An 11,341-nucleotide genomic window follows, 5' to 3' on the forward strand; every position below is an offset into this window, starting at 1 on the left:
GGATCACATGGTGTACCAGTCGCTAGGACTAATTCTTTCCATGACTGTTTGGTTTTCTTCATTCTTCTTTGCTCCTGATGAGGAAAGACCCATCATTGCATCTGCTTACAAGCTTTTAAGATTCCAGTCGCTACTCGTATGGCTATTTCTTGAGCACCTACTAAATCAAGGAATTTCTCTGAGAGCCCTACACGCATCCTTTCTTTCTTAGTCACTATTTTTCCTTCCTCTCCCCTTCTCCTTGGGTTTCCCCATTTTTTTCTCCCTATCTACTGCTTTATCTCTCAATATCCTCCCCATCAACCGGACTCAAAATCTCCATCTTCATTGACTATCTTCTTGCCTCCAACCCCATCAGTTATAGCATTTTATCCTTGTTCCTACCACCACTTCATTCATTGAACAAATATTCATTGAGTGCCTACTATGTGTCAGGTGTTGTAATACAGCAGTGATTAAAACAGAGAAACAAACCAGGGCTTCAAATTTGTTTGAAATGGTTCAGTCATGGCTGATGCAGCAAAATCAGAATAGACACAAATTTGTAAATTTGAGAGAAGTGGAATGACAGCCAGAAGGAGAACAATTATGGGTCAAAGGCCTGGAATGGGGGACTGGAAGCAGTGTAGTGAGCCCTTTCAGGAGCCTGATGAAGGAGATTGGATTATTGTCATAACCGTGGAGAGTGACAAACATTCAAAGTGGTGCAATCGGCCACCATCATTGAGTCGTGCACCACGTTTCCGACTGTGCTGGTCAAGAGATTTAGTTGCTATGCAATGTGCACATTGTCCTTGTTTTCCTAGAGGGAGATTAAATTTTTATTAGGATGTTGACCCATAATTTTTCCCATGCGATTGTTCTGGTTTACCCTTATTTTAAAAATTTAGGTCCACTCCAGTTTTGCTTTGTCAGCCGTGACTGAACCAGAAAGAACTGGTTTGAAGCCCTAAAATTAAACCCTGACCTCATCGTGCCCCATTCTCATACTCCCATTGCCACCACCAGCAGCACCACCACCATGGGTTGGTCAGTTTGATTGATAACACACAGCATTACAAAGATTATAATCCAGTGAAAGAAAAATAGAACGTATGGAAGAGAAAAAAAAAAAAGAGGCAAGTGACAGAAAGAAAGAGAAAGACCTTGGCAATGAGCCCAGGGTTACTCTGGGGTCTCTCTGAGCTCAGATAATACACTTCTTTTCTTAAGTATCTTGTATTTACATGCAAAATTGGCTGAGGAGCTCCCAGGGTCTTCATTTTTTCTTTGAATACTGCTGGAGTCATGCAACACTGCTAAGCAAAGTTGCACACACTTGGGGTGGAGGGGTGTGGGGAATGATGTAGTTCACAAACAAAACACTTTCCGGATCTTAAAGTGAAAACATACTAGAGAGAAAACAGATTGCCCTCCATAACACCCCCGTGGATTTCTCTGTGAAACAGGTGGCGATTACATTTGACATTAGTGCATGTCACCGTGCTGACTACTGCTGCTCTTGTATCACCAATACATCTTCTCTTTCCACAGCTACGTGTGTCCATGGATGCAAATTCGGGGAGTGTGTGGGGCCAAACAATTGTAGATGCTTCCCAGGATATACAGGGAAAACCTGCAGTCAAGGTCAGTACAGTGGGCCGAGGTCAGGGTCGCATTACCAAACTACACCAGAGCTTTTCAGAAGGAAATGAGTCATTGCTGTGGGGGTTGGTGACAAACTACGCTGTTGCTGTTGTTGTTAGCTGCTGTCGAGTTGGCCATGACTCATGGGGTCCCCATGAGCAACAGGATCGGACTGTTGTGATCCACAGGGTTTTCACTGGTTGATTTTTCAGAAGCCAATCACCAGGCCTTTCTTCCTAGTCCATCTTAGTCTGGAAACTCCAGTTGAAACCTGTTCAGCATCATGGCAACATGCGAGCCTCCACTGCCAGGTAGGTGGTGGCCGAGCTTCAGCTGCATTAGTAAGGAAGCAAACCCAGTCTCTTACATGGAATTGACTCTGACTCATAGCGACCCTGTGGGTCAAAGTAGACTATGCTCCATAGGGTTTTCAATGACTGATTTTTTCGAAGTGGATTATTTCTTTCTTCTGAGGCACCCCTGGATGGACTCAAGTCTCCACTCTTTTGGTAAGCAGCCAAGTGTGTTAACCATTTGCACCACCCAGGGATTTGGTGGCACAATATGCCAAAAAGAATAACTAAAAGAAAAAAACAACCCAGTGCCATGGAGTGGATTTCAATCTATAGCAATCCTATAGGGCATAGTAGAACTGTCCCATAGGGTTTCCAAGGCTGTCTATCTTTATGGAAGCAGACCACCTCATCTTTGTCCTGCAGAGTGGCTGTTAGGTTCAAACTACCAACTTTTGGGTTGGCAACCAATGCTTTAACCACAGCACCACCAGAGCTCCTTGTAACACAATAACAATGCTCAGGATTTCTTAGGTTTTCACTCATACCTTCAAATGATGGTGGTTTAAGCATTGGATTTTTTTAGTCAATCTTCTTCCCTCAGAAAATAGAAAAGTCATTCTGATCTTTTGCAATATACACAACAGATGACTTCTTTTTCTTTAAATGAATAATTTCTATTGTTTTTTCAACTTAAGAAGTAACACACATTTTTTATTTTTTTAAAAAATCCAACAATGCAAAAGAATGTAAATTTAAAATCCCTATTATAATCACAGTTTAGCAGTTTGTTCTCCAGCCTCGTGGTCCTTTTCTATGAAAGGAGAGGCCACAGATCAATAGTTCCGAGGTTGAGAAACTGCACTCCAATTACTATGGTGACTAAAAATATTTCATTAGAGCAAGTGGTCTGGTCCTTCTTGTAGATCAGTGGTTCTCAACTGGGGTGATTTTGTCCCCCAGGGGACACTTGGCAATATCTAGAGACATTTTTTGGTTGTCATTATTTGCTTAAAACAGCCACGTCTTTATTTTTCAAGGATCCGCTCTGCCTGCTGGTGTGCTACTGCAGGACAGCTCGACACCAAAGGATGATTTGGCCCCAAATGGCAGTAGTACCGAGGTTGAGAAACCTTGGCATGTGGAATTCCTGGCATTAGGAAACGCACATTCAAAAAGCGTCCCCAGCCCCCCAACGAAGTTGAGCAAAGAGCAGCAAATCAGGCTGAACTGCCCTTAAGGAAAGCTGCTTGGATTCTAGGAGAAGGGGGAGCAGAGTTTCAGAGAAGGGGTGCTCTCCCACTCCACTCTACCGTACCCAGCCCTTGCCCTGGGTCCTGAGGTGAACTGAACACACTGAAATCACCTTGTTTTGAGCTGCCAGCCCTACAGCCTCAGAGAGGACTCTTCCATTCTGTCACCAGCATAGAGGTCAGGGTGGCTGACGTGCTTCTATAACCAAGTCCAACTGCGTGAGAGGCATGCCAAGAATCCTGCTCTCATAAGCAATATAATTCAGTCATATCTCTTACCAGGGGGTTCACACACCAGAAAACTTGTTTTTCCATATGTTTTGGATTTTGTATCAAGATACCTTCTCAAGAGAGTTGGAAGGGCAGTATTTTTCATGCTTGTTTCCAAGTCCCTGTAAAATATTAACATCATGGGAGTGGTCCACTTGGCTCAAGTTGCAGGGCTGTCTGACATTCCCGCCAGGCTCCCTGCCCCCTGGTAGCCTCATCCAAGTTCATGGTTAGCCATTAATAGCCACAGGCCCTAGCCCTCAACTGATGTCTTTCCTAAAAATGCTCCTTCCAAGAAATTAATGAGTCACCTCTGGGTTAGGGCCAAGTGATGGGGCATTCCTGGGTTGCCCATTAAGTGCAATCAGCATTTTTCAATCCTCCCTTTGAAACACTTAGGATCCTTGAGGGAGATGGTAGGGGAGAGGAGGGAGGGGATGGAGAAAGAGGTTTTCAACGTCCAGTCCAGCTTCAGTGCCGGAAAATTCCCAGAGGAGGAGCCTTTCAGAGGAGGTGAAGGCATCTCCTTTATTTTCCAAGGATCTGCTTTGCCTGCTGGTATGCTGAAGTCTTGTCTCAGGTGAAATTTGGTTATTTTCTTCTCCCTATATCTTCCTTGGGGTCCCTGGGTAGTGCAAATAGTTAACACGCTCAGCTGCTAACTGAAAAATTAGAGGTTCAAATCCACCCAGAGGCACCTCGGAAGGAAGATCTGGCCATCTACTTCCAAAAACCAGCCATTGAGAACTCTGAGGAGCATAGTTTTTCTACTTGCACAGTCATAGGGTCGCTATGAGTTGAGGTCAGCTCCATGGCAACTTTTTTTTTATTTATGCATTTCTGGTGGGAGTTAAGCTATGAGGCCTCTATGTGATCACATGTCCCAAGACAAACTCATCTACCATGTTCCATTTGAAGTTTTATTTTCCTTCTGATTTGACTAGCAAAGTTATTTATTCTTAATGTAATTTTTTTTTGGGGGGGGGAAACACTGAAAAGTACAGAGAAGAATGTTACCCTCAATCTGACCACTGGGGAGAACCATTCTTAGCATTTAGAACATACCCTCCCAGACTTTTTCTTCCCGTATATTTTTATTTTTTATAATTTTGAGATCAAACTGTACACATAGTTTTGCAACCTTCTTTTTTCACTTAATAGCCTGTGAGCATCTTTGATAAGGATTTGATACAGAGAAGCTTTTTTCGGAAAGCAAAGGGGAAAGGGACGATTCTAATAGAGGGAGAGGTCTATTATAACAGGGAGAACATGCTGACCATGAATGAGATCACTAAGCATCTCAAGAATTTGGGGAAGAGCATCTTTTATAGAGACTGAGAGTAAACAAGGCTGGAAAAACCCAGGTGTGAAGAAATGGGATGAGAGGGTGACGTCACTGGATAGTAAAGCAGAGGATGTCTTATGCTGAAGCCAGCCTGTTCTCCAGGAGGGGCCCTTAAGGAGGGGTTGTATGTTGGCTCAGGCTGAGAGTGGGCCAAAGTTCAGGACTTGGCGGAAGGAGAGAAGCTTCACCAGTTTGGTGAACAAGCACTTTGCTCCTGATTGATCAGTGTGTTAGACTGGGTTCTCTAGAGAAGCAAAACCAGTAAAGCTTATAGAGAGAGAGAAAGAGAAATTTATCTTAGGAAAATGGCTCACACACTCACAGAAGCTGGCAAGCCCCAAGTTCTTGGATCAAACGTCAAGCTGGAGGCTTTTCCCAACTAATGCAGATACAGGGGCTGAGGAGTTCAAGGTTGGCAGGCAGTATACTGGCTGTTGACTCCAAGGAATGACAAATCCAAGATCTCCAGGCTGAATGGTGGATTGTTCACTCATGGACAGTTGTAGGCAGCACAATAGAATCCCAGTCCATAGAAGAGTGTCTCTTTTCCCAGGATGTCCATAAATGTACTGGAAGCAGGCCACACCCCTAGGGAAACTCCCTTTCAGTGGATTGGCTGCTCAAAACATATACATCTGATCCCATCATTGGAACAACCCACATCACAATTGCTTAAACCACACAGAATTGTGGTCCAATCAAGCTGACACACAGCTCCAACTATCACAATCAGTAATAAGCATTTCCCTAAACACAAAAGGTGGGAAGATTTCTTTAACCATCACTGTTTTCCAGTATTATAGGGTTCAGGTAAAATGCAACATTATCAACATAAATAAAGCCCTGCAGTATCCTTGCTGTTAGTAGCTGCCCATCAGAGGTAGGGCTCCCTCTTGAAGGGTCTGTTACTTGTGGGTGTTGTTGAGTCAATTCTGACTTATAGTGACCCCTTAGTACACAGTAGAATTGCCTCATAGGGCTTCCTAGGCTATAATCTTTACTGGAGCAAATCAACAAGTCTTTGCTCCCCTGGTGCAACTAATGGGTTCCTACTACTGGCCTTTTGGTTAGCAGCCAAGTGCTTAACAATTGCACTACTAGGGCTCCTTCTTGAAGGGTGTAAACCAGGGTATTTGGCCAGTACAGGGCCCACCCAAGAGAATCACACTTAGAGGCTGTGCTGCGGGGAGCTATCAGAAGCCACATGGGATATCTTTAAAGGAAGGCAGAAATATGTAGATGGTATATCCCTAACTTTTAATTGAAGGGTGCATATATCAGAAAAAGTACAACTCAATGAATTTTCACAAACAACACCCATGTAACCAGTACCCAAATCATAAGACAGAAGGTTAGCCTTCTAAAAGACTCCTGACACTCTCTTCCAGTCGCTCAGGGCCTACTCCTCCTGTTTACCCACCACCACCCTTGGAAACCATATCTTGAACTCTTACGCCACAGATTAGCTGTACTTGTTTTTGAATTTTATATAAATGGGATCCTACAATATGGACTCATTTGTGTCCAGCGTCTTCCACTCAATATCTTGTTTCTGATAGTCAACCATTGTTGTGTTTAGCTGTAGTTTGTTCCTTCCCTTGCTATATAAGATTCTGTTTCATGAATAGACAAGTCATTTGCCCATCCATCTGTTGGGAGACATCTGGATTGTTTCCAGTTGGGAGCTATTATGAATAGTGCTACTGTGATCACTTTAGTATGTGTCTTTTGGTGAGCATGTTTCCACATTTCTATTGGGTATACACCTACTCCTCACTTAACAGTGTGGCTAGGTTCCAAAGACCTGGTTGTTTTCCAAAAATCGGTGTTATGCAAAAATGGAGGATGATCACATCAGATCACATAATAGAGAGTGACTACATCATTACACAACTGCCAAATTACATCATTACATAACTGTCAAATAACATTATTGCATAACTGTCAAGTCATATCATTATATAACTGCCAAACCACCAAGCATCCAGCCAAGATGACACATAACCTTAACCATCACAGCCAGCGTTACACTTGCCTTGCACCTCAGTGCTCATGACTGCCAGATGTGTGTTGTTTATTTGCAATGTAATCAGATACTAGATTTTTTTTACCATTGTCATTAATGTGAAATGTCAGATAACAAGATAGTCAATGAGTGAGGAGTACCTGTATACCCAGGAGTGGAATTGCTAGGTCATGGGTATGTATATATCTAGCTTTAGCAGATTCTGCCAGTTTTCCAAAGTGGTTGTACCAATTTATATTTCCTCCAACAGTGTATGATAATTCCATTTGCTCCAGTTGTCTTAGTTTCTTAAGGCTGAAAAATACCACAAAATAGTACAAAGCAGGTGGGTTTAAACCACAGAAATTTATTGTCTCACAGTTTTGGGGGCCAGGAGTCTGAATTCCGGGTGTCAGCAGGGCCATGCTCTCTCTGAAGGCTCTAGTGGAAAGTCCTTCCTTGACTTTCCCAGCTCTGTTAGCCCCAGGAGTTTTATGGTATTCCTTGGCTTGCAGATGTGTCTTCACATGGTTGCTTTCCCCATGTGTGTGTCTCTATGTGTGTTCTTCTCTTTTATAAAGAGAGCACTCAGATTGAATTAAGCCCCACCCACTCTAGTATGACCTCATGCTGGCTGACAACACCTTCAAAGACCCTATTTCCAAACAAGGTCATGTTCACAGGTACTGAGGTTAGGACTTCAACATATCTTTTGGGGGGACACCATTCAGTCCATAACAACATCCTCACAAACCCTTCAAAATGGAATCTTAATGATGGTCAGAGAATAGGACCTCACAGGTGGTGTTCGGGGAAGGCAGCCTAGGTGTCTTTTGCAATATTGAGGTTCAGTGTTCTACATCCACATACTCCTGATTTAGTTCATCTTTCTGTTTTCTAACTGACCCCTACAGATGTGAATGAGTGTGGCTCCAACCCGCGGCCCTGCCCACACAGATGTGTAAACACCCACGGAAGTTACAAGTGCTTCTGCCTCAGTGGCTACATGCTGATGCCAGATGCCACGTGTGTGAGTAAGTAACAGCCAGGCAGGTCTCAGGCAACGCTGGCAGTCTGGCTTGGGCTGTTTGATGTTTGGGGAAAAGTTGACTTGGAAGCTTTAAAAAAAAAAAAAATCTCTAATATTACCTCAGACTAAAACATCTTTGGGCACTTACTTTTTAAAATACACGTAAGGTGAACGTCACCATTTGAATGTGTACAATTCAGTGACATCTAAGTACACTGGCCATGTGGTGCAGCCATCACTACTACCTAGTTCCACATTTCCATCACCCCCAGACCCTTTAGGCAGTCACTCCCCATTCTCCTCCCCCTTCCCAAGTCCCTAGAAACCATTCATCTCCTTTCTGTTTCTATGCATTGGCTATTCTGGACACTTACTTTTCAAATAAAAAGACTAAACAGAAAGGAGGGTGTGTGTGTGTGTGTGTGTATTTATATATAAAAGCAGGGATGTGCTGTGTTTCTTCATGAAAATCAGCATATTGAACAAACTAAGCATATTGTTTTAGGGAGGTGATAACTTCCACACAGGGCCATCAATTCTTCCCACCAACTACCTTTCTCACGCCCCTTGCCCCACTCCCAAAGATTAGTGTCTCTTGTTGGGAATACATTCCGACTCACATTCCTGAAAAGAAAAGCCCTTCTGTGATAAAGAAAACCCATGTCCTGTGGGAGAGTGAGAGTCCTATCCATTCATTTGCTGAGAGGGAAGGCTTTCAGGTTTTATGTTGCAACTGAAAAGCAAACCCCCACACACACCCCAGCCTCCCCTGGTTCCCTCCTCCCAACCTCAACCATCTGTCTTTTCTCCACCCAGAAAAAAAAAAAATAGTTGCCATCACTTGACACCTGATTCAACCCATGTGTGTCAGAATAGAACCACGCTCTGTAGGGGTTGGCTGATTCAGAAGTAGATGGCCAAGCCCTTCTTCTGAGGCAGCTCTGGGTGCATTCAAACCTTCAGCCTTTGGTTAGCAGCTGAATACAAGCATGTGAACCGTTTACACCACCCAGGGCCTCCCCTCTGCTCAACACTCCTTAACAGATCGGGAGAACCCTTGCTGTTTGCCACTCAGGCACCTTCCTCTGGTCACAGAGTTATTGCACAAACGTGAGGACTCTAGCCCTTCCCAGGCTTTCCAGAGGTTATGAAATCTTGGTTAGTGCCTGGTCACTACTCCCCTGGCTTCTCCTCATCCTGTCTCTCCTCGGCCAAGGGCCCCAACACCATAGGTCATCCAGACCCTCCATTAGCAAGCAAGCTGAAGAGATAAAGCAGGCCCTTGCAGGGCTTTTTTGGGGAAAAAAACAACCCTTATTATAAATTAAACAGAAACTCACATGAAACAAACAAATAATGAATTCTTAGAAGGCAAGCACCCTCATAACCACTACCCAATAGAACCTTGCCAGAACCTCCCTCTTCCCCATGGGGAACCACTATCTGGGGTTTTGTAGTAATCACTTAACATTTTTGAGAAGATATATGCTAATGGCTGTTTCTGAAACATTCCATGAAAGGCTCATCAGTGCCAAGAAAGATACCGTCCCCCAACTGGAAAGATAAAATTAGGTTATTTTGAGGATTTGTTTTAAAAATAAGAACACTAATGAGAAGAGAAGCGGGAGTAAACTAGAAATGCAACCATCAGAACCTGTCTGGTATATTAGCATGACTCGGGTCTCTACCCCATACCCTATTTCTATATCTGTAGGGGTTGCCCAGGCCTCCCTGTTTGTAGTGCAAAGTGCCCCGCTAGCCCTGGCCCCCTCCAGTGGAGACTGATTTTCTTCCACCTGGTCCCTTGCAGTCTCTTTCATCCAGCTGGGTGATTGGCATGTTATGGAGAGGTAGATGGAGAAAGTACATGTATCATGCTCCTGTGGTGTGTGAACATCAGGCTGGAATCGTATGTGCTTTTTAGTGCCCATACACGTTTGATCCACACATGCTGAACCCTTGTTATTAAGATACGTCCAAAACCAAAAGCCAAATTCATTGCCATCAAGTTGACTATGACTCATAGCAACCCCCCATTAGGTTTCCAAGGTTGTAAATCTTTATGGAAGCAGATTGCTTCATCTTTCTTCTGCAGAGCAACTGGTGGGTTAAATGCCTTAAGTGGTTAAATGCCTTAACCACTACACCACCAGAGCTCCTTAGGATATGTCCAACAAGTGACAACAATAACAGCAGCAACAAATACAACTAAGCCATTCAAAAAAAAAAAAAAAAAAAAAAAAAAAAAAAAGCTGGAGGCAGATAGTTCCAGAACAGCTCATAAGGGCTCAGCCTCTGCCATCCTCAGGGTATTAGTTTTATTCTCATGCTTGTGGTCTCATGGGCACAACATGGCTGCCCCTGTTCTGCATATCACAGCTATATTCAAAGTAGGCAAGACTTGGGAAATAGGGGATGCCAGTAAACACCTCTTTCATGCTTGAACCTTTTAGCATGAGGCAAAGTATCTTTTCCAGAAGTCCCACTCCTCCTAGCACTTATCTTTATATTTCTTGGGTCACAACTGGGTCATGTGACTACCCTTTGCTACAAGGGAAGCTGAGAAGAAGACAAGTGCTTGGCTTTCCAGACTCAGTGGTGGGAAGAGGCAAGAGAAAAGTGGGTCTAGCATGGCTTTTGCCCAGCCAATCGGTTGTATCTGCCACATGTTTTAATACAGACACCTAAGTACCGAGTCTCTGGAGTTGGGTGATTTACTGCACAGCTTGCTAGGATGGATTCCTTTACCCTAATTACTCAGGTTGGTAATCGACATCAGAGGTTGCATTTCAACCCAGTCAGGTGACAAAAAGGAGTGACTGGAACATGTGCATGAGGAGAGAGATGCAGGCTCCAGTAACTGAGGGGTGCGTGCCCTATGGAAAGACAGACAGTCCAGTTCAATGCACTAGCCAACCAAGCGAACCCAGGCAAGAGTCTGGCCATGGCCTCCACTCAGGACACAGGCACGAAGCTTATCTTGCACTGCAGTCCCACCTGTCACATTTAATGTCCCGGCATTTGGAGACGGTTCCTTGGGAAGCAGTTTCTAGCAGCTCGAGAAGGAACAATTAATGCCTGTCTGTCTTTTCAGAATCCAGGACGTGTGCCACGACAGGCTGCCAGTACGGCTGTGAAGAAACGGAGGACGGGCCGCAGTGCCTGTGTCCGTCCTCGGGGCTCCGCCTGGGCCCCGATGGCAGAGTCTGCACAGGTACAACCGCAGGAATGGCCTCAGCATCTACTGCTCCTGCCTCAGCCTCCCTTCCCTGAACTCTTTCTCATTCTTCACATCTGCTTGTTGAGCATTGAAAGCTCCCGAAAGTGCAGATTTATGTCCATTTCTGAGATGACGCTTTCAGCCATGCAATCTCTAGACACACTCTGCTATCTGATTTTAGGTTGCCTGATGCCTTAGTGAGAATAACAATTAAAGGTCATCTTATGTTAGCGTATTCACCTCGAACATTTTACTTCAATTACCATCTGTCTTAGTTACCTGGGCCCTGGGTGGTAGCA

General features: G+C 44.2%; 1 protein-coding gene across 1 annotated transcript in view; it reads left to right on the forward strand.

The window, feature by feature from the left end:
• Nucleotides 1–11,341, forward strand: part of EGFL6 (EGF like domain multiple 6) — a 106,802-nt gene that overhangs the window by 40,629 nt on the left and 54,832 nt on the right. The window contains exons 3-5 of the mRNA XM_007952839.1: nt 1,534–1,626; nt 7,707–7,826; nt 10,917–11,036. Of these exons, the coding sequence (XP_007951030.1) occupies nt 1,534–1,626; nt 7,707–7,826; nt 10,917–11,036 (333 nt within the window). The remainder of the gene's footprint in view (nt 1–1,533; nt 1,627–7,706; nt 7,827–10,916; nt 11,037–11,341) is intronic.

The sequence above is a fragment of the Orycteropus afer genome, unplaced genomic scaffold (genome assembly GCF_000298275.1).
Source record: "Orycteropus afer afer isolate SDZICR_OR568_19922 unplaced genomic scaffold, OryAfe1.0 scaffold00360, whole genome shotgun sequence".
In the NCBI taxonomy this organism is placed as follows: Eukaryota; Metazoa; Chordata; class Mammalia; order Tubulidentata; family Orycteropodidae; genus Orycteropus; species Orycteropus afer.